Raw genomic sequence first — 25,189 nt, 5'->3', positions numbered from 1 at the left:
ATAAAAGGAAATCGTTATGCAGACGTACAGGCTATTCAAAAGGCATTCACCGGCATACTGGCGGCCATACCGGCCAACGAACTAAAACACTCGTTCGACATGCTTTTAGACCGTGTAAAAGCTGTATTTAAGAAGAAGTCTCCTTCTTTTTTGAATAAAATAAATTGATTGTGCCGAAAAAAACATTTGTTGTTTCTTTTTAAGTCCTGTTTACTTTGGAACGCACCTTGTATAACTGTTATTTGACGCAGGAGTCTAAGTTACAAACTTTTTATCGAATAATCGGTCAATCTGTCGATATATTGGTAGTCTAAAAAGTCTGTTCGTATTTTGTCAATAGATGTCGTTACTCCCCTCGTGTGACTTCTTCAATTCGAGCTGCAGAACTAAACAGAGAAGGTACCATCTTCTATAACAGTATACAGCTGCTGGCGTACGCCGATGATATTGATATCATTGGCTCAACACCCGCGCCGATAGCTCTGCTTTCTCCAGAATGGATAAGGCAGCGAAACAAATGGACAAAATTTCTCCTGTCATCAAACAAACACTCGTCGCATTCGCGACTAGCGACCGCGTCACTGTTGACAGTCATAACTTCAAGGTTTTTTCAATATTTCTAAATTTATTGGATCTGCTTGGTAAAGCTTAACTATAAGTATTCAAATCCTAAATCTATCTAAAACCTAAAAAGGTCAAGAATGTGGTTGACGCCCTTAATACTCGTTCTTCTGATATGAAGTCTGCTACTTTAACGGTAAATTTCCCGTTTTTTAAATATGACTCCAAAGTTTTATGCAATTCGTAAGGTAAAAAGCTTTTGATTTTCCATAAAAGGCCTCCACGCTAGACCTTATCAAACGCCTGAGCTACATCTAGAAAAATAGCTGAACAGTACTTTCTATGCTCGAATGCTTCCGAATGCTGCCAGATTATTTTCGCCGAGGAATGAAGTCATCTCTGATAATAACACTTTTTCAAATATTTTAGAAATACAGGGTAAGGGACTTATTGATCTGTAGGAAGACGGCTTTGTTAAGTCTTTCTCAGGTGTATCTATCGTGATGATCTGCGACTTTTTCCACAAAGTTGGATAGTATCCGAAACCAAGAAGTGCATTAAAGAGCAAGGAGAGCACCGTTATAGCAATATTTGGTAACTAAATTTGCATTTTTGGAGTAATATTATCGTGTCCTGACGCCTTTTTCGGATTTAGCTCTTTTATGATTCTAGTAATTTCAGAAGTCGAAGCCCTAATAGACACAAGCGACTCGTTGACAGTATTGGGCAAAGTTGGCAACTTAAAGTTGTTCTTTAGGCAATTAGGTTGAAATACCTTTTCTAGGTGATTTGCAAAGCAATTACCATTCAACTGTCTTAGAGGCATGCTGTAATCTACTGGTGGCTGAAAAGACTTTTGGGCTTTTCAAAGAGAGTTTTGCTTGTCAGAATTTGGACACAGTTTCTTTATATAATTTTCATTGTTGCGTTCTTCCTCGCATTTCAGCGCTTTTTTCACTTACGTACAGCAGATTTCAATTGAAGGGGAGCGGCTTAACTGCCATTCGCGGCTAGCTCGCCTTTTCTCATTTACAAGTTTTTCTATTTCAATACTATTGATCTTTCTAATTATTATTAATGCAGCTGTATTGGCAACACCAAAAAGAAACAATGTAATAACATCATTAAATCCTCTTATACTTTCATCAATGTCTCTTCCTGTATTTATTTTCCAAACAATATGAATGTGGCTGCCGATATATTTCCTATACTTCAACCAGTTAGTTTTATGAGATGTTAGAGAAACTTTTGGCTCAAATATCATGGGCTGTTCGTATAACTTTATTAGTACAAGTGAATGATCAGATGATAAGTCTGTCTGTATTAGCTGTCATACGCGTTCTATCTATATTTTTGACTACAGCAAAATCTATTAAGTCTCTTATATTTTTTCTATCACTGGGCCAGTATGTTGGCATACCAAGAGATATGATAACCTGGGCCCTATTCCACAAAACAACTTATCAACTTTTCACTTTGCACTTATCAATTGATATTGTACTGCAAAGTGAAAAGCGATTCTGTTCCACAATATTCTTTGCGAATCTCACTTTGCATTGAGCATATTTTGGCAAAGACTTTACGCTCTTTCCGCTCAGTGCAAAGTCTTTGCACTCTCTTGCAAAGTGAGGGTGCAAAGTGTTCCACAAAGCGTTTTATCAACTTTGCATTTCTGTCTCATCACTTTTAACTTTGCATTGCTTTATATGAGTTGTTAAAATGAGCCGCAAAATACAAATTGAAAAAAAACTTGCTGTTTTAAATGTAATAAAAGAAAAAAAAAAGCATTTTATTTGCTAGTTTTCAAAACAACAGAGTAAGTATTTTTTAAGTAAATAATTGTAAATTTGAAGCATATTTAAGTTTCTTTCTGAAGGTTTCTTTGTGAAGGTTAACAAATTAGATAAACAGGCAGCATGGGAGGATGTGTTAAAAAAAAGCCCAATCCCTACAACTGGCGTCAGCACAAAAAACATGGGCCTATGCAAGGGACAGTTTGTTTGATAAATGGTAAAGTACAACAATTTATTGCCTACACATAGCAAATAATTATATTTCCATCATTTGTTGTTGTTGGAATTCTTATATTGTGCATTGCTAATAACTAACAAGGATGTTGTTGACAACAACAAAACAAAACGTCATCATAGACATTGTTGTTGTGAGTTAACAGTGCACTCATTCAACAACTCTTGCTGATAACAACCGGTTTAAGCAAAATATTACTAATTGCGATGTGTACTAGAGTGGGTCAATTTTTTTTTCAACGAAGCGGTTATCAAAATCGTTAGCTACGATGAATTCTAAGAAAATTTGGCCAAGAAACCATAGCTTTAAAATAAAAATCTTCCGGTTTTTAACGACAAACTTTTTGTATTTTTGTTAATTTGCAGAGTAAAAGGTATAACGCCCGAAATACTGGATTCAGAGGTGGGAAGACAAGGTAATGGATGAACCTGACTTGGCCGTCCTCGATATTCAGGAATCAGATTCAGCTGTGGTAGATGGTTTGAATTTGCCAGAAAGTTATGGCAACTCAGAAAATCTACCGTCAGCTGAGAATGATTCCAAAATATCTATTTCAGAAGAAACAATTGCCAATCCACCTCTAAACCCAAGAAAGAGGAAGCGCTCTACCAAGTTTCCAAGTGAAACTTTGGATAGAGAGAAAAAATGCCGGATGGAGCTCCTTGAGGTTAAGGTTTACTACCGGAAACTTTAATGCCTAAAACTGGAGAGGGAGCTCCTACTTCCACCCTCTGCTATCACACTGGGAATTGCAACGGCAGAAACAGAAAATGTATCGCGTCTGTTATTTGAGGAGGTTTGATTACCAAAGGCCAATTTTTCATTTGTGTGTATTTGATTTCTAAACATTTTATTTTGAAATAATTTGTGATAAAAACAAAAAAGCTCTGAAATTAATAAAATGATGTAAATAAGTACAAAAATACTTCCTTTATTATTTATTCTCTGAGACCTTAATCTCAAACCCTAAAAATTACCCAAAAAGACACAACACTTTTGCAGTGGAAAAAGGTCATGGCCAAAACACCACTTTTATTTTAAAACAATACTATAATAGTTGGCATTAGGTAAAGTATTGTAGCAGGGAAGTAACCCTTTCCATTCCACTCTCTTGATCTATATTATTAAGGGCATCATCTTCTTCTTCAGCATTTTCATCTAATTCCTCCCTTTCATTGTCAGTGTCTTCAGTGGGTTGTATATTTTCACTACTCCTTCCGATGCTACAGGCAATATTGTGTAAGATGGCACAAACTATGACTGTCTTTCCTGCAAACTCAGGCCTCAGTCGCAAATAATTTAGACACGGAAATCTTTCTTTAATAATGCCAAAACTATTTTCAATTATGCGGCGTGTTTTTTTGTGGCAACGATTGAAAACTTCTTCGGCAGGATTATTGGGATTTCGGCGTAATGGTGGTATCAACCAGTTTTTCAATCCATAACCACTATCACCCAAAACAACAGCATCCGGAAATGGTCTCCATCCATTGTCAAATCTTTGACTTACAGCCGAATTCCGTAGCACCCTTGAGTCGTGAACGCTGCCCGGCCAACTTGCATTTACACTGTAAAATGTGTAGTCTGGCCCACATATCATCATCACATTCAATGAGTGGTTTCCATGCCGGTCAACATATCCTTCCTCGTGTAATGGAGGCGCATCAATTTTAATGATTGTGCCATCAACGCAACCACACACAGAAGGGAATCCACCCATCAGAAAAAACTTTTCAGCAATACCACTGACATCATCGGGCCATCGCACTGTTTTTTGAAATAAAACGTCTATTACAATGTCGACAACTCTATGGATGGTTCTGCAAACTGTGGATTTTGCAACACCATGCAAAGCTGCAACTCCATGGTACTGACAACCATTTCCGAGCCAATGCAGGCACAGTAGCAGTTGATTTTCAGCCGACAAAGCATGACTGCGCTGTGTATTGTGCTCTAATTTTTGTCCAACATTATTTAAAAGAAAATCCACCTGGATTGGATTTAAACGGAAGCACTCTTTAAAATTGAAATTTTGTAGTCCCGAAAAATTAATTTGGTCTCTATAATTTCTAGCTTTAACCACGTCTTCACTATTGTCGAACAAAAACTCACGTCTTAACATTTTGAAAGCTTGACTAGTTATGATAATAAGAATTTGCAAAGCGATCATTTACCTTGCAAATTTTTGACAAACTTATCAAATTTTGCTTTGCAAAAATAGAGTTTACAGTTTTTGTGGGACGGAACAGCATAATTATATGCAAAGTCTCTGCGAATTACACTTTTCAATACAAGCTTTGCACTTTGCACAAGAGAACGTACGTGGAACAGAAATTACAAAGAAAACATAAAAATTGCAATGACTTTGCAAATTACACTTATCAATTTCAACTTATCACTTATCAAATTTCATAGTTCTGTGGAACAGAAAGCTTTGCAAATTGACGAAAAATTTGCAAAGTACTCATACAAAGTGAAAAGTTGATAAGTTGTTTTGTGGAATAGGGCGCTGGACATCATGGATTATGCTTATTCATAATGGTGTAGTACAACTGTCGTCCTTTCGGATTAATAAGACGTGAGCCCAGTACGTGTGTTTTGCGTTGTAATCTCCACATACTAGCACTTCGAAGTCGTAGATAATTTCGTCTATCTTGGAAGCAGCATCAACACCAACAACAATGTCAGCCACGAAATTCAACGCATAATATCTCTTGCCAACAGGTGCTACTTTGGACCAAGTAGGCAATTGAGAAGTAAAGTCCTCTCTTGACGAACAAAAAGAAAACTCTATAAGTCACTCATTATTCACGTCTTGCTATTAGGTGCAGAGGCATGGACGATGACAACATCTGATGAGTCGACGTTATGAGTTTCGAGAAAAGCTCTGCGAAACATTTATGGCCCTATGCGTGTCGGCCACGGCGAATATCGCATTCGATGAAACGATGAGCTGCATGAGATATACAGCGACATTGACATAGTTCAGCGAATTAAAAGACAGCGGCTGCGCTGGCTAGGTCATGTAGTCCGAATGGACAAAAATACTCCAGCTCTGAAAGTATTCGACGCAGTACCCGCCGGAGGAAGCGGAGGAAGAGGAAGACCTCCACTCCGTTGGAAGGACCAGGTGGAGAAGGACCTAGCTTCGCTTGGAATCTCCATTTGGCGCGCTGCTGTTAACTCGGTTATAACCGCATAAGATTGGTTTGACACCTTAAAGTATTTCCGTGGCTTTGATTCGTGCAAGTTGCAAGAGTATAAAATATTTAATTTGACCCGAACTTAGCTCTTCTTTACTTGTTTTGTATTAATATTTTTAATTGTTGTAAAAAGACTTTTGCAAGAGCAATATAAATTGATTTTCAGGATCTCTGACTCGCTATAGATCAACATACAGTTGGCCATGAGTAAAACATTCTTTTCGTAGGTCAATTCCTACTAATTCGAGAGTTTGGCTTTGGTACTTGTTTATTGTTAGAGCGAAATATGTTTTCACCGGAAATTGAAGTCGTTTAAATGGGATTGGCAAATTACTTGGGGTCAGCGGAATCCTCGGTATATGAGCTAGTTGACCAGCTGCTGGGCCTGTTATAATGGGTGCTACAACTAAATGGTCCTTCAATTCCTTAATCTGCAGTCTCGTCCGTTACACATGCTTTAAGGTCTTAAATTCCTCAAAAACATAATTGGAGTTCCAATTTTTAAGGCCAATTCATGCGGTGGCAGTCCACAATGGTTTAATGAATTTAAAAACTCCTGGGGATAAGGGACTGCGTCACAGTGTCTATCGATTTATATTTTTTTATTTCTCTGGGAACTTTTTGAATAATTAGATCCTTTAGTTCGTTGACACTATCACTCCTGGGTGACACTATTGCTCAAGAACATAACCAATGAAATTCCTTTTCGTGCAAATTCTCGATGTCAGGGTATACTGAATTTGTTAAAATTTCTAAACTATGGACTATTTGGCCTAGAGACTCATCCAGAAGAATACAAATGTATTACAAATACTGCTTACGTTTGGAGTGGGAAAAATTCCTTCCCCAAGTTCAACAGTTGCTGTGGAAAATCATGGATTCTATGAAGATGAGCTCTCATATTCGTCCGAAATTTTATATTTTCAATCAAAGTCCATAAGTGCGACGATATTAAACATGCTTTGATGATATCTGCTCGCGTATCTCCGTTAATGACGGGAAGAGTTTGTCTTCAATCTCCAGCAAATACAAAAGTTATCCCATGAGAGCAAAGGAGTTTGTAAGGTCATCTGTCCATGGCATCTATATGTGCTTTATGTGCAATGAGGCGTCTTGCAATAGTTAACCAAGAGGCCCATTTTTGCGGATAGAACATATGTATTTATTGTTGTTTAAGATTCAACCCATTTTTGACATTGAGAAGGATTATCCCTTAATTTAGTTATACTATACATATATACAAGTATATCACACATTGAACGACATTTTCGATGAAATCAACTGTTGGTACCGGGGTCTAAACAGTTTTTATTGGATTTAAGCAATTTTTAGTCATAAGGTGGCACACACTAAAGACATTATTCGTGCAAAGGTTAATCCCGTTATATTATTTGCTTCTTGATTTGTGTACTGGAAACTGGACGAATCAAGTGGCATTTAAACTTTTGCTATATGGGAAGTAGGCGTCGGTAAGGCTGAGCTCAGGCTACTACCGGGGTCACAGCTGGCGGATAGTGGACGGCCTACGCTAAGTAGGTCAGCTGCGAATAGTAGAGGAGAAGAGGGCTTGGCTCAAAACGCCTCACGCGCCCAATGAATCTCCCGCGAAGAGGCGAGAAGATGCCGCCTTTAAATAAGCGCCCACAACCCCCACCGGGGCTGCACCGAGGGAGAACCTACCCACGAGAGGGAGGCAACAAAGCGACGAGGGATACAGCGACCAGCACCAAAGGTGCACAGAAGACGACGAAAAACACTGGGCAAGAGCCCATCAGAATCGAGGCCAGTAAGATTCTGATTATGGCGTACTGGAAAACCGAAACGGATCAGATCGACAAAGGGCTGGGGAGGGCAACATTCTGTCACCTCACTAGATAAGAGTGACATCTTATCGAAATGGCTGGCAGGCTAATACTGCTCTCACCTCCGTCTCGTTAAAACCATGGCGGGTCTTCAAGTACGTTCATTGCACGTCGCCATAATTTCTATGGCCGTCCAGGTTCAGTTGAGACGAACTCCTGATTCGTGCCCGAACCTGGCTCTGAACATAAGCTCCCATAAGGACTTGTTTTAACCCTTGCGTGGCTTCCCTGCTTGCCTGGATAACCACGGGGTTCATAAAGGGTAACTGTTACAACGTGCGGAGATAGCGGCTTGAAGCGGAAACCCACCAGAAAAAATGAATACACCGCAAGAACAACAAAAAACCCAACAGAAGGAACAAAAAAACAAAGACGGACAAGACGAGGAATACGGAACGGTCTTCCGCAGAAAGAGTAGGATACTCAGATTCCCCATACTCACCGGCACTCCAAAGCAGACAGACAAAACTGGTGAAAAGACAGACTCAAGGGAGACTCCGGCCACACAAGCAGCACCGGCAAAGCAGGGAGAAGGGAAGAGTACCCCAGCCGCCACTAAAGGCGGAAATCAGAGCTCGCCGAAACAAGAATACATCACCCAAAAGAGACGAGCAGAAGAAGAATGCCTAGAAAAGTGTAAGGGAATAGTGCAAAAAATGAAGTTGGCGATGGAGAAGCAAAAGAACGTCAGCATGGACGTAAAGAACGGAGCGGCACAGCTAGACAAACTCTTCGACGTCATCAAGAGCTATCGCAGGAATTGGCTGACTGCAGAACCCGAGAAAAGGCGGGCACACCTAAGCAGACGCACCACGACCCCCGAGTTAGCAACCTGGAAGCTTCGTGCGACAAGCCCCGTGGAGCCGCGAGAAACAGTGCGACCACAACACGAAAACAACGGCCAGCGGCAGAAAGTTTTGCCTACAAAAACCAAGAAAACCCACGTAAACGAAGGAACGAGTGAAGAAGCGCCTAAAAACGCAAACAAGAGGCAACTAGTCAATAACATGGCCGCAAATCAGAAAGGAAATAATAGGCCTAAACGACAAACAGAGGCCGTTGTAATAAAACCAGCAGATGGAAATAGCTACGCCGAAGTCCTCAAGAATATCCGTAGCAAAGTAGATCTTAAAGAGGCAGAAGTCAAAATCAAAGGGATCCGCAAAACAAGAGCCGGGGCCCTATTACTAGAGCTAGAGAAGGGGCAGTCCACAAAGGCCAGCTTCTGTGAGGCAATTAAGTCCACTCTCAAAGAGACTGCAAATGTAGCGGACCTTAAAACTAAAGTTACTATAGAAATCAGAGACCTCGACTCGCTGACAACAAAAGAGGAAGTAGCAGGGGCTGTCAAAGAAGCGCTACAGGACCACACCGAAGGCTTGGCGATTAATATAACAGCTCCTAACACAAGAGAGCAGGTAAGGGCATAAGCAGCACGCTGGACCAGGATAGAGCTGATGCACTAATGCAACAGGCACGCATGAAAATTGGCTGGGTTAGCTGCAGGCTGCGGCTGAAAGAAACCCCCAAAAGGTGTTTCCGCTGCTTTGGTCCAGGACACTTAACCTGGGACTGCAAAGAGCCCGATAGAAGAGGACGAGGTGCTTGCATAAAATGCGGCCAACCTGCCGCAAAGGGGCCAAACATGAAAAAATCGATCACATCCCGGGCTCCGCAAAATGCACGGTATATAGGAATTACCGAGGCAAATGAATATCCTACAGGCCAACATGCATAGATGCAAGACTGCCGACGCACTCGCAATGGTGACGGAGAGCGACTACGAGATGATCATCATAAGCGAGCAATACAAAAAGAAAGAGAGAGGGTACCTGGCTAGAAGATAGCAGCTCAACCGCCGCTATATGGTTCCCACCAGGGAGTAATATCAGCACTGTAAACAATGGGAACGGCAACGGCTTCGTCTGGGCCAAATGCGACCTTTTTACAGTAATTAGCTGCTACTTGACGCCAAACGATAGTATACAGGAATCCCAGGGAAAGTTCGACAATATAGAGGATACAGCCAGGTCTATAAAAGGTCAATTGATTATTGCCGGAGACCTAAACTCCAGAGCCGTAGAGTGGGGTCTACTAGACTCTTCATTATCCTCGCTATTTAATGACTTAACGAATGAAAATGAAGAATCAGCAGATTCCCCAATAAGTAGTGAGCACATTGATGCTGCTCCGCCACGAAAGCGAGCTCGAAATGTTTTGAACTTTTTGAAAAAAGAAGCTCCATATGAAAAGAAGATGTTGGATGAGCTGCTTAAATGCGAGAAGGAGAAAATTGACAAAAGCTGCGCGAAGTTCTACTTTCACTAAATAAGTGATTACCTGACTTTGATCTATGCCTGTTTTAGTATTTAATAAGTTTTTTGGTCTAACAAAATATATTCGTGAATTGAAATAAATGTATGTATGTATTCAAAGAAGACTTTATTTAGCTAAGCTGACAATAAAGCTCTTGCATCGCTGGAGGAATTGTAATCGAGCCATTTACAATTGCTCTTTTCAATGGCTTAGCAGACCACACAGCTGCGTCGTGGCACCGTCCAGGAGAGACTACGAAAACGTCGATAAATCGCCTCTTACTATCAGCAAAAGCCAGAGATAAATGCATGCGTAAATTGAGAAGTTTTACTTTCAAATATAAATTTTTACTTGTAGCTAACACTAACCTTCGACGGCAGCAGGATTTTTATATTATATGTATCCCAACAATACATCCCAAAACACATGGGAATGAGTGTGATCGGCAAGACTAAAATACTTCCATAATTCTTATTCTGTTCTGCTCAGTAGTTGGAAATGCTATAATCTGTTTCAGCGCAGAAATCAGTGGTATGCACTGAATAAAACCTCCGTAACAAGCGCCCATTCCAACATTAAAGCGGCCCCTTACTTCGCGAACAAAATTCTGATTGGAAAGCTTCCATATTGTCATATATTATTAAGACACTTCCTCAACGTTCCGGGACGTCCAGTAGCTATTTTATTTTATAAATGCTTGAGCATAGAGTTTAGTTCTGAAAAATGGTGTAATAACAATATATGTATTTTAAATAACGAAATAACAATTCTTACCTCGAAAGTTGATATTTGCGTTCTGAAATGACTATAAAACACGTCATTAGGCATTTCACTACTTGTTTCTAAAAAGTTTTTGTTTTTCGGCATTTGTCTCCTTGGCAGATTTTTTTGCACAAATAATGCAGCCAGTCTTTTACGCCTTTTTAAAATCATTTTCGTTAAAAACAATGAATTTGATTTTTTGAATTCAATTAAATTTAACAATTCTTCTAACAAAATGCTTTGTTCGGCCTCTTTTTGCGATTAGAAATGTTCCTAAACGCAACAGTGTTGCAATGTTTATGTATACATTATACGTTGCAAAGTATCGAGTGTGTATTCCTACTGCATAAAAACTTTGCATCCAGACATTGAGGAAGTCAGCCTTACTTTCAATTATGCTCTGGCTGTAAAGGTACTGTATTTTACCAATAAATCATTGAAATTAATTTCCGTTGGGTTTTTTCTTTTATTTTTCTGTGTTTTCTCACCGACCATTGAAGCCTGAATATATCGTTGTTGCAGCATCGCTTTCTGCTTTTTTCTGTCAATCTTTTTTGCAGAGAAAACTTTCAATGGCTTGCAATGTAAATACAATTGACATAACGAACTTACAGTGGTTAAGCAGCCACAGAATCTATACACATGCACATGTGTCCCCACATACATATACCACGGCTACCAAAACGGCTCATGAGCTCTATCGCCTACTTTACCACAAGAGGTTGCAAAGCCACGGGCACATACGTAGGTAAACACACAATTTTTATTGCTCGCATTTGCATGTTGCAGCATCCTTTGTTGTAACGTATTGTGTCCTTCGCCTTGATCTCGGCTTCAAGTTAAGTCTGTGTGCTTGCTGTTTTGGTTTTGTTATTTTTTCATATGAAACTTGAAGATAACATCTCTGCAGTCGTATCTAAAGCACCTGATACATGAATCTCATCACGTACCAGACAACAACATATGCGTGCATTTTTTCATTACAATATTGCTCCCTTCGCTCTGGCTAAGTGACTCTGTACCATTCGAATAAATCAGTAACAATGCATTCATGACTTCACTTACTATTTGAACAGGCAAATGTATGTATGTCTCAAGAATACCATATATCAACATGTAGGCATTTTTATAAAATTGTTTGTGCTTTACTTTTCATTAGTCGAAAATTGTTGCTACACTCTCAGACTGTCAACGCTTAATTGCAATAGATGTCGTCGCAGTCGTGGTCATGGATGCTGCTGCGAAGATTTGTTATTTTAATGAGCTAACAATGTGCAGGAAATGGTGAAGGAAACACCAAAATACAAATCAAAAGGTAGTGCGGATCAAAGGCCAAGGTTTGGTAATTAAAATAAAACACACAATAGGGTAAGCCAAAAAACTTTTACTTTGAGCTAGTCGACTTAACAAAGATTAGTTCGGAACTTTTTGGAAAATCATTAAATAACACAGAATATAATATATAACGATATAGGAAAATATTTCGTTGCTATTTATATGGGATATCAAAAATCGTATTGTGCTACCTATTAGTTTTTTTGTTTTCAACATTCTGACCGTTTTGAAAAAGAAGGTGCAAATTGTAGCATCTAGTTACAATGCCCATAAACAAGCGAGTCTCGCTTGTGAGTGTCTCAACGATAATGATAAAACACATAATTACACTATTCAATGAAACTGAAGAAAAAATGTGCGTCTGATGAGATAGGATAGGAGGTCCGTTGGTATTTCAGCTGCCCTGATTACGAATTTGAGTTCAAGAAATTTCTATCACGTACAGCTATTTTCGCCATTTTAGTAAATAGCGGGGGCTTAACCAAAACATCTCTATGTGATAAGATATTTTTACTATCATTTTCACTAGAAACCCAAATTTAGCAAGAAACAGTCACAACATGACTGTAAACTAGTGTTATCAATTCGAGACTCTTACACTGTTGGGATGTTTACCGTTTAACGCAACCGCTTCGCTTTCAAGTGTATGCTGATACGCCAAAGACGGCCGCGTCATACAAGACGAAGGAACAAACGAGAATTATACCCTTAGTCCACTTTGAAAAGGCTTTCTGCTGCCAATAACATTCATAAAAGTAAACTAAAAGGAATCCAGAAACAATGGCGCATCTTGCGCAAAGAAATGATAAGAAGTGTTTTGAGCAGTAATTCATCATTTGACCGGCAGCAATAACATAGAACAAAACGTACCACGATCAGCTAGCGAAATCACTTTCCCGGCGCAAGCGGAATGCATCATAAGAAAAAAATAACAGGTAACACCCAAAAGTGCATGACGCGCGTGGAAAGGTTAAGCCCCGAAAATCATAACTCGTTCTTTATGAACCCAAATTGGAGCGTGCGCAAACATGGAGGCCAAGGTTACTATCCACTTTTTTTATAACTTGTTCCGTTACACTGCGCTGTCGCTGCGACCCATTGACGCATGCATAAAAGCTGGCCCAGAGCGCATCTTTTAGATTGTTTGTTTGTAGGTTATGTACATTTGCAATTTCGTTTGTCTTATAAAAATGCTCAGATTTCGCGTGACAGATGCGTGTGTGTTACCATAAACTGACTTACTTTAGTTTTTATTCTGGAATACTGGCTGTTTTTTTTACTATATCTTTTGTTTATTTATGTTTTGGTCTTACTTACAGGAAATAACTGACCCAATTTTTAAACGTTCCGGTTTCGTTCTGCAAAACCATGCGCTTCTCCAACACTGAGCGTGTATGTATGTGCTTATAAAAGCGGTTGACAGAAAATTGTATCGGTTGGACATTGCTTTATCCACATCTCCGCATGTACCACTTGACGTCTGAGTTGATGTTGACACAGGCAATTGATAATTGGGCACGTCTTGCGTATTCTGCTCAAGAATTCCTCGACGCGTTTCATCAATTTCAGGGAATTTTATTGTCATAAAAATATAAGGTTTAAAAAAAACACTATACAAACGTAGATCAAAATTTGAATTCTGCAAGGCATCCAGTAATTGATAGACAAGTACATAAGTAGTGAGTAATAACTTTTGGTGTATTGTGTATTACTACCATCCGTTGTTATACTATGGAGAAATTTGAAATTGCAGCTGGCTACTTGGAATATATTTCAAGAAAATAAGTATCAATAGTTTTCAATTATTTACGAATAATACCAAATTTAGTATTAAACAAGTAACTTACAAGAATCAAAGCCCCGGAAATATCTTAAGAAGTAAAACGTCAACCAGACGATCACAATCTAAGCAATTTTTTATATATTTACATACACTCTATACTCGTATAACTCACGCACTGACTGAAACTCTAATATTGCTACAGATTACAATAGTTTTGTTCACCTAACTGTTGTATTTAAAACCAAAAACTAATCGAGGTAGATATTGAGTTATTTACTATATATGTATGTATATATGAATCATCAGGATGACGGGACGACCTGGAATCCGGAATACTGTCGGTCAGTCCGTTCGTGCAAGCTATAACTTCATTTCAGTGTGGAGAAAGGTAAAAGTCGCATGGAGCTAAATCATGGAGATTCGGTACTTGTTCAATGATATTTGTTGAGTGTTTGGCTAAAATTTAACACAAATACGTTGGTTGACAGACCTAATTTTTGGCATCATAATTAAGGTCCAGTAAAAAAAATTTTCCTATCTTCCATATAAGCGGGAGATGAGAGGGGGAAATGAAGAATTACCGATACTTTCTTGACAGAATGTATATCTGATCCATTCATTGTTCACTTTGGTTTTTATAATCTCGCAACAATGTTGCTAAGGAGAGTATTATAGTTTTGTTCACATAACGGTTGTTTGTAAGTCCTAAAACTAAAAGAGTCCGATATAGGGTTATATATACGAAAGTGATCATGGTGACGAGTAGAGTCGACATCCGGATGTCTGTCTGTCCGTCCGTCGGTCTGTCCGTCCGTCCGTCCGTGCAAGCTGTAACTTGAGTAAAAATTGAGATATCATGATGAAACTTGGTACACGTATTCCTTGGCTCCATAATAAGGTTAAGTTCGAAGATGGGCACAATCGGCCCACTGCCACGCCCACAAAATGGCGGAAACCGAAAACCTATAAAGTGTCATAACTAAGCCATAAATAAAGATATTAAAGTGAAATTTGGCACAAAAGATCGCATTAGGGAGGGCCATATTTGAATGTAATTTTCTTGGAAAAGTGGGTGTGGCCCCGCCCCCTACTAAGTTTTCTGTACGTATCTCGGAAACTACTATAGCTATGTCAACCAAACTCTACAGAGTCGTTTTCTTCAGGCATTTCCATATACAGTTCAAAAATGGAAGAAATCGGATAATAACTACGCCCACCTCCCATACGAAGGTTATATTGAAAATCACTAAAAGTGCGTTAACGGACTAACAAAAAACGTCAGAAACACTAAATTTTACGGAAGAAATTGCAGAAGGAAGCTGCACCCAAGCTTTTTTTAAAAATTGAAAATGGGCGTGGCCTCGCCCACTTATGGACCAAAAACCATACCTCAGGAACTACTCCACCAATTTCAATGAAATTCGGTATGTAATATTTTCTTAACATTCTGATGACATGTACGAAATATAGGTGAAATCGGTTCACAACCACGCCTTCTTCCAATATAACGCTATTTTGAATTCCATCTGATGCCTTCTCTGTATAATATATAGTACATTAGGAACCAATGATGATAGCGGAATAAAACTTTACAAAAATACGGTATTTGAAAAATATGTAAATGACGTATAATGAAATCTCGATTATCACTTTATCATACGAGAGTATAAAATGTTCGGTGACACCCGAACTTAGCCCTTAATTACTTGTTATAATTGTTTTCGTACGTCGCATGTTCTTGTACGACTGCATGACGACAAGGGAATCGTAAAAATCGCTGTCGAACGAAAATGTGCGACGTGGTTTTTTGTAATTTCTTTGTTTGTTTTGTATTTATTAGTTTTATTTTGATTTTATTTTTGTTTTACTTTTTTATTTAAATTCTTTAGATTGATTTGTAAGAATAAGTTAAAAATAGCGAAGCGAAAGGTTAGAGAAATTGAAATATTGGGGACTTTGGAAGCGAGTGCTGATTTTTGATTGATTATTGCCCACAATATCCCAATACACCCCAATTATGTATTGATTGTTTTCCAAAATATACGCACCTTAAAAACCAATATATGTATGTATACATTAGGGTGATTAAAAAAAAAAAATTTTTTTTTTCGTTTGGTACTCGGAAAAATAGGTTCCTAGACACCTCTTAGAAAGCCTCTCCAAACATGAGTTTCATCATTCATAAAATTCTTTTTTCATTGAGTTATAAAATTCATAAGAAATAAAAAATTTTCCCAAAAATTATCAAACTTTAACTGTTAATATCTTTTAAACGTTTGGGTTTACGAAAAAATCATAGTAGACCTTTTTTGTAGAGCATTCAATTTCCTACAAAATGTAAGGAACAAGATATTTTTTCAAGTAGTTGGAAGCGAGATACAAATTTCTCTATCTGATAATAAGAAAAAATAGAAAACTGTATGTAGGAGGATCTTCCCGTTACAATTAAAAACTCATGTTTGGAGAGGCTTTCAAACGTTTAAAAGATATTAACAGTTAAAGTTTGATTATTTTTGGGAAAATTTTTTATTTCTTATGAATTTTATAACTCAATGAAAAAAGAATTTTATGAGTGATGAAACTCATGTTTGGACAGGCTTTCTGAGAGGTGTCTAGGAACCTATTTTTCCGAGTGTCAAAGGAAAAAATTTTATTTTTTTTTAATCACTCTGGTATACATACATATATATCTGAATGTTAATTTAAATAAATAATCAAACACAAAATATACATACCTCAGGTATATTAAAATAAAACAAACAAAAATTATCATAGCGCTATGAAAATTGGACCAAAAACTTTCAAGTAATGTCACACGAATGCGTACGACAAGGTAGAATGCGAAACATCCCCTGTAGTACATTTTCGTGCGACGTGGCACCTCACGAAATATTAGGTGTCGTACAAAACATGCGACATGGCACTCAATATGTTAATGCAACGGATCGCATTAATTAACGACACTTGTGGTTTGAACATCTTTAAAGAGGGCTCTCTATAAGAAGTTTAACGCATATAACTCCCACACCATCCAAGCTAAGTATATCATTGAAATGTGCACAGATACATATTTTCAACTCCTCTTATGATGGCTTCAAAATAGTTACCACCCACAAGACCGATTTCGACCAAATTTAGTATATAACATTAGTTTGGCTTTCTTATGTACAGTGTGAAAATATGCGATATGAGATCACTACCACGCCTACTTTCTATGTATTCAAAACAACTTTAAAATCCATTTGCTTCCTTGACTTTCCAATATATAAATCGAGGACCAATGAATATATCAGGATAAGACTTTGCTTTTAATGAATGCCATGTGATGTCAAAAAATTGTCAAAACCCGAGCATAAGTTTTCAAGCTCCCATATATCGAAAATGTGAGTCCCTTTGCCTTTGGTGAATTTTTGGCGGAAGCATAATGTATTAAATTTATAATTGACATTTTGAGAGAATCCTCTCCAGATAATGATATACCAGTATATATATTTGCGCCTAAAATGGATAATGTGGTGAAAACTTGTCCTAGCCGCTATATAACTAATATCAGGATTTTAAAATTTTACGGTTTTTTAGAGTAATGAATGCTGAATTCTTTCGCAACATTTTGTGATATAAATTTTTGCCAACACCTAAAGTTATTCCTCTGCTTTGAGCCATGCTATTGCAAGAGTATAAAATGTTAGGTTACACTCGAAATTGGTCTTCTTTACTTTTTATTTGTATTTGATATTATTTGAAATCACCTATCACCTATAATAATGAATGCCAACATATTTATTTGAGGAAACTATGACGTATAAAGTGGCAACCCTATTGCTGCGATCTGATAACACACAAATTTATCGTACTTTTGAAGTTATAAATACAAAGAATGTTTTGACATACGACCGCTATTTGTGTTATTTACAGTAACTGTAAATATTAATCTCGGTCCAAAAATGGAATTAAATCGCTAACATTTCCGCGCGATTATTTTTTTACATCTTCGAAGCTAATGGTTGCCTGTTTTCTGTCGCAACAATGCCAATAGTACAACGCAAAAAAATAAATTCTGAGTGGTACACAACACCTATTTCGCCAGTTGTCTTTCGTGAAATCAGTAAAACCGGTCACCGAAGACGGATTACTCTTCCTTACGACAATGTGACTGACACAACGACTTAATCAACTGCGTTAATGACTTCTTTTTATTCCCGTACGAAAAAAGAAACTAAGAGGTCAAAATTTTTCAACACCTAAAGAGGCGATTTATACGATCAGAATTCTTGTGTTATAGATATCTCAATCAGAATGGCAATAATTATTTCAGAATTGGTTCAAACGCATGCGAAAGTATATATAAGTAGTGTATATATTATCTTAATGGATAATATATGAAACACAATAATTAATATTTGATTTTACACTCTAATCCTGAAATAGAAAATTCCAACGTATATCATATGTTTATACATGAACTCATATTCAATAAAACTTTACAGATGTATAGTAGTTATGGAACTTTACAAGCTAATTTTTAAATACTAGTTTTGTTCCCCTCGAAGAAAAACGTCGCCCCAATATTCGCCACTCTCGAGCATTTAACTGGCTACCGAAATAAACAAATCACCATAGCTCATAACCTAAAAAACTTACGCAAATAAAGAGCGAAAAAAGAAGCATCGACGTAGAGACACACACCAACATAGCCAGGCATAAGTGAAAGTGTTGAATTTAAGGATAACAAGAAAGGCTAAATTTGAGTATAACTGAACATTTTATACTTTTACAACTTGCAAGGACTAAAGACGGGGAAATATCCTCAGTTGTTGTCAAAACTTCATATTAAACAACTAAGGAAGAGCTAAGTTCAGGTAAAACCAAACATTTCGTACTCTTTGAAGAAACGTTTTTTAGTTATGTAGGGTCTGGGGCGAGGTTTTACCCGATTTTTTTCATTCTACTTAAACACAAATATGCACCGTTATATGGGAAACACGCTCTCTCACTTTTATTAAGATCACTCACATATTCGCTGAGGTTCGAAAATCTTTATACATATTAAATATATGGGGCAAAGGGAAGTATTGATCCGATTCAACTCATTTTTGACACACAGACTCTTACACAGTGACCGGTATTTTCGATAAAAATTCAACTATAAGCACATATAGAGTACCAAAGGGTTTGAAAAGTTCTATTTATGCAATTTTCAGTCATAAGGTAGCATACATATCTCAAATGCACTTTTCGCGCAAAGCCTTGTCCGGATGTATTCATTCAATCCTGCTTCTGGAAACAAAACACACATTGAAGAAAAAATATGTAACTTTTGTTATCATTCGTTTTATTTTGTGATAAATCTTTTCTGTTGCGAGGTTCGTTCAAATGTGCATTGGTTGAAATACCGCTTTTTTGCTTCAGAGTCTAAAATGCGTAAAAAAAACACCTTCACTATGAGTTGTTATAAGGGAAAAGTCCATTTTCCACTATTAACACAAAATTATGTTTTTAATTCATTATATTACGGTCTCATATCAAATAATAGAGACGCAGTACGCAAATGAAGTTCATGTATAAAAGTATGCCCGAATAGTGTGCTTGAAATAAGCCTCTTTATGATCCAACATTTTCCAAACTATTCAAGCCCACTGATACCGAATATGTGAATCAAAGTTCAAATTACTTTTTATCTAAAATATCGGTTAATTTGTGAGATATGTTATAGAAATTCGAACAGAACATTTTTCTAATAATAATGGGTTTAATTTGATTAATAATTTCTTTAGCTCGCTTATACCTACGTCTAGTTGATATTCTACGGCATATATCCGCAACAATCGAGAGAAAACTTGCCCTAGACCCAAAGATATTTTCTTAGCGTTGATCTAGGCAAGAGTATGAAATGTTCAGTTACCCCCGAACTTAGCCTCCCTTACTTGTTTTTATTATATTTATTCCCTACTAGTTCCTACTTCTTTTAATTGAAATCCTGTTTCATCATTTGCTGGTCTCAATCTATTTTATTAGAAAACCTTCTTTTCCATTTTTTAGCTGCTATTTATTTGCTGTCTTAATACAGACATGCTCTTATTTCAAAAAAACTCTACCAAATTCAATTGGTATTTCTGACTTTATCAGCTTAATTGCTGCGCTGTCAAATCTATGCCGACTAGTAGCCTTCAGCACAACGGTCGATTTATACTAATGCCAATGCAGTTGAAATCGAGACGAAATAAATTAGAATGTCAAGATTGAAATATTTGCAGATAGCCACTGCTGCCGTTATTGTACTAGCTTAGCAAATGTGACTGATGATGAATGTTTTTAGGGCCACGTAATTGAGCGACAAAAAGTAAAATGAAGCCATACCGAACTGTCAGCTTAAAAACGCAAATATAGAACGCCAAAGATATGGCAACATCGAAACAGAGAAATAATACTATACTATAATATATTAGCCATTAGTTTATGAGAGTCCTATTTTGTTATACTCGTATTCAGTGAATTTATAATACATATGTATATTGGCACCGCTATTTTATATGGCTGTTAGCACTCGCATAGTAACCGCTTGGCAACCGTATATAAACGTGCTTTATGCATTTGGTCCTCAGTTTTGGAGTGTGGTAGTTTTATGTTTAAAATATATGAAATCGGCCAACACGCTCTCCAAACCCCATATCTTTAAAAACAAAATTTGTCTTATTTACGAAAAATATACTTTGTAACGCTCTGAAGGAATCGTGGGAGATCCTAAAGTATACAAATATAAATGTTCACAGCTCGTTCGTCGGTCTGTATGTATTTCTTAATTTATTTTTCAAAATCTATGTCCCCCTAAAAGTAATTCTCTTTAACCCCAATACACTTGTGTCAACGGTTTTTACAATTCTTGAAACAGGATTAACGATTCACGTTTAATGTTTTCATTTGACTCACAACGGTTTCCCCGTAGCGTTCCTTTGAGTTTGCTGAATAGCCGAAATGCACGGAGCTAAACTAAATGAATGCGGTGGTTGCCGCACGATATTGGTTGACACCTAACCCTTAAATTCTATTCCTTGTTGACAGTTGGGTCGGAAGAAATTCGGAGTGCATCACACCTCGATAATCGAAAGAATATCAATATAACATTGATTTTTAAAGAGCTAGGACTTGGTTTTTTGGCTTAGGCTCACCTTTGCCATTATATTCGTCCGAATGATCGTCTGTTTCTGGGTCGTAAGGATATATCCAAGACTCACCGCCAGTACTCATACACTTTGTGACATCCTGGTAGTCGGAAAGAATTATTTCATAGGCGTTAACGCGACGCTCTTTTTCAAAAAACATTTAATGATTTTGGAACCAATTTGTATCAATCAAAAACATTTGCTCGCAGCAAACAATTATCACCGAAAGCCGTTTGCAACATTTTGAACGTTTCGTCACCAGAAATTTCATTCCGCACACAAAATTTAATGGAACTTCATTACTGAATAATTTCACTCATCGTAAATATCGCCGAATGTACTTTATGCACTTCAGAAAGACAAGCGTTTACTAAACACTAATGATACATACGCGAAGAAACGCTTTTCCTCCCCAAAAAGTAACTTATCGGCTGCCAAACAAACTGAACGATCAAAATCAAGACTTTGTAAGGCAAAATTGAGTAGATATATTTAAAAAAATTTTCATAAATTATTATCCAAGTCAGCGACAATATCCAACCGACCAAAATCAAGTTCTTGTAAACCTTTATATTTGTGAAGGATATTATAGCTTCGGTGCATCCCGAGCGGGTACTTGAGAAGTCCTTACATTTTGTTAAGCAAACCTCTACTCTCCGGCATGCGATTGCGATGCGTATTTTCTTCGACTTGCATTTTCAGTTTCAGTTCAGTTCAGAGTTAAACACTACTTAATTATTTGCTTAAAATATGTAAAAATGTAAAATTATAAGAACCACATGGGTCGCAAAGATGTTTGGATAGTTAAAAGTTACCATATATTATTTACCAGAAAATTAAAAAAATGGATTGTTGGCATACTTATGTATGTGTAGATATTTTTTACTGAAATTAGTATCTTCAAGTAGATCAATGAATATTCTGGAAAAATTATTGAGTAATCGGTAATCCTATAAAAAGATAATATATGTATGTAGATTTGTATTAAAAATGCAGTAGTTCGAATAAATAATAATAACCTACACTTTTTTATGCTCTTCACACTTTTAAACCGTTCAAGAGTTCGAATCTGCTCAGCGTCATTCTAAAAATGATATATCAAGATATAAAATGCCCACATAAAAAATTTCCCAACTGCAATAGCAAGAGATTTGACAGTTAGTATGCTATAAACTTTTGCCTGTCGAGCTGCTAAAAGCGCGATAAATCAATAACTAAATACGCCAGAGACATTAAACTTTCCCACCGAGATGGTATGAGAGTCCTTTACGGGAGCCATCTCATACCTCTACCGGACCAATTTAGACAAAATTTAGTACGCGCTATTCTTCTAACATTCTTATGTCACATTGTGAAAATAGACGAAATACACAATAACCATACCCTGCTTCCTATATAGCACAATTTTTAATTCCACTTGATATTCTTTATATAAAGATTTTCGAACTTCCAGGTGACTTTATGCTGCATATATCGGCCAATAATTGAGTTATGAAAAAAGAGAGCGTGTTTTATTCATAACAGTGTATCTTTGTGCCCAAAATAGATAAATTTGAGCGAAAACTTGGTATAGACCCTATATAACCAATATCAAAATGTGACTTACTTTACTCTATATGATTGGTTTTACACCTTAAAGTATTTCTCTGGCTTTGATTCTAACAAGTTTCAAGAGTGTAAAATGTTCGGCTGCACTCAAACTTAGCTCTTCCTTACTAGTTTTGTTTAAAATTTTATAGACACTTGTAGAATTTCTAACAGAATTTTTGTGTAAATGGCGTAAAAATAATACTTCATCTTATACAAATAGTACATCGGAACATTACCAATTATATCAACGTGCAGTTACACATGCAATATAATAGAAAATGGCAATATATTTTTCATTTCAAGCATTCGTGAACAATACAAACAAATGGCAACGCAGTGGTAGGCATCAGCCTAGCGAATGCAGTAAACCTTGGCCCGCCCATCGAAAAAGCAGAAGGGAATCAGTAATCCAAACTAAGCCGCAATCCCCAAAGCCATACCTGGATGGGCTACTAGCCGCTTCGTGGTTAATTCCCAAATATGCCACAGGCATCCAGAGATGGACGCCTATGACTCTAATACTAATATAAAGCAATATATATTGAGTAACTTTCAGTTTCTTGTAGAAAAGAAATTACCTGGATCAAACGTAGATAACGTAGAAGCAAATTGGGGCAACATCAATTAAGAACGCCAAGTAGCTGACAATAAAAGAAGCGAGTGGCAAAAGGGATCTTGCCAAGTGGCCAACAATACATAGACCGCCTCAGACCGAGATAAGCGAGCCAGCGTTTTCGCTTACTTCACGTTCGGCCTTAGGATCACGCTTTACTCATAGCCGCGCTCACAATCTATTGTGTTGTATCGCTTTTATCTTTGCCACCATCGGTTAACGCCATACTAGCGGCCTTTGCACGGCATCATGTTCGCCAAGTATGAGACAACCATGGCAGAGCTACCACAATAGCTGATGTCATCACGATTCCTTTACCTCAGCAGTGCATTGATGCCGTTGCTAACCCACAACCGTTTTAGTAGCGAGCGGTCTGCTAAAAGAAGGCCACTGCCGGCGGTAACATTGCCATAAATGGGTGTACTAGCTCAGACAGCAACAGCGATGATAGCGCCGGTCTGTCCAAAGTGGCAACAGCAACAGTGGTGGTCTTAAGCTGACGCACCCCTTCAAGATTAGTAGCATCCGTTATTGGCCAGTGCAAAGGCAACAACAACAACAATGTACAGCTACAGCGCATACGTGCCATGCAGATGAAGGAATTCTTTGTGGCGCTCAAGCATTCGACGCTGCTGTCCGCAGAAGTACTGCTGAGCGAAGCTTCCTGACAGATGAGAAGCAAAAAGTCAAAATGAATGCAAGATAGAAGGACAGAATTAACAATTTAGGCTTGCAAATCGCAAAATAATATTTCCAGATAAAAATGAAAGTGTTTCGCGCAGAAGGAATCCCATTTCCTGGTTTTTGGTAGTTCCATATATTTGCTTTCTTCATAAAGCTTTCGCGACTAATTTGCATGTGGAACTTACCATGCTACTTGACTTTTTCTGAGCTGCGGGTGTATATAGTTTTAGTCGTCGAACTAAAATAAATAACGAATGAGACTATAATAGAGGGTACCTGAAGCCAGTGGTTCTCCTCAATTGGTTAGTTCATCCTTATTCTATCGGGTGATTTTTTAAGAGCTTGATAACTTTTTTTAAAAAAAAAAACGCATAAAATTTGCAAAATCTCATCGGTTCTTTATTTGAAACGTTAGATTGGTTCATGACATTTACTTTTTGAAGATAATTTCATTTAAATGTTGACCGCGGCTGCGTCTTAGGTGGTCCATTCGGAAAGTCCAATTTTGGGCAACTTTTTCGAGCATTTCGGCCGGAATAGCCCGAATTTCTTCGGAAATGTTGTCTTCCAAAGCTGGAATAGTTGCTGGCTTATTTCTGTAGACTTTAGACTTGACGTAGCCCCACAAAAAATAGTCTAAAGACGTTAAATCGCATGATCTTGGTGGCCAACTTACGGGTCCATTTCTTGAGATGAATTGTTCTCCGAAGTTTTCCCTCAAAATGGCCATAGAATCGCGAGCTGTGTGGCATGTAGCGCCATCTTGTTGAAACCACATGTCAACCAAGATGCTAACAAACTTTTTGTTGCCAAAAAGTTTGTTGGAACTGAACTTGGTTGACATGTGGTTTCAACAAGATGGCGCTACATGCCACAGCAGCTTTGCGATTCTATGGTCCATTGATTTCACCAGCGTACAAACCACACCAAACAGTGCATTTTTCGGGATGCATGGGCAGTTGGCCACCAAGATCATGCGATTTAACGCCTTTAGACTATTTTTTGTGGGGCTACGTCAAGTCTAAAGTCTACAGAAATAAGCCAGCAACTATTCCAGCTCTGGAAGACAACATTTCCGAAGAAATTCGGGCTATTCCGGCCGAAATGCTCGAAAAAGTTGCCCAAAATTGGACTTTCCGAATGGACCACCTAAGACGCAGCCGCGGTCAACATTTAAATGAAATTATCTTCAAAAAGTAAATGTCATGAACCAACTCTAACGTTTTTCAAATAAAGAACCGGATGAGATTTTGCAAATTTTATGCGTAGTTATCAAGCTCTTAAAAAATCAA

The 25,189-nt window shown here is 37.6% G+C and overlaps 1 protein-coding gene across 1 annotated transcript in view; it reads right to left on the bottom strand.

Moving 5' to 3' along the window:
• Nucleotides 1–18,243: 18,243 nt before the first annotated feature.
• The window catches only part of LOC120766861 (protein GVQW3-like), a 17,931-nt gene continuing 10,985 nt past the window's right edge, over nt 18,244–25,189 (bottom strand). Inside the window, exons 3-4 of the mRNA XM_040092590.1 lie at nt 21,017–21,154; nt 18,244–18,269 (exon numbers count right to left, since the gene is read on the bottom strand). Of these exons, the coding sequence (XP_039948524.1) occupies nt 18,244–18,269; nt 21,017–21,154 (164 nt within the window). The remainder of the gene's footprint in view (nt 18,270–21,016; nt 21,155–25,189) is intronic.

The sequence above is a fragment of the Bactrocera tryoni genome, chromosome 1 (assembly GCF_016617805.1).
Source record: "Bactrocera tryoni isolate S06 chromosome 1, CSIRO_BtryS06_freeze2, whole genome shotgun sequence".
In the NCBI taxonomy this organism is placed as follows: Eukaryota; Metazoa; Arthropoda; class Insecta; order Diptera; family Tephritidae; genus Bactrocera; species Bactrocera tryoni.
The sequence above is the reverse complement of the archived record's forward strand: the minus strand, read 5'-3'. Positions and strand labels throughout refer to the sequence as shown.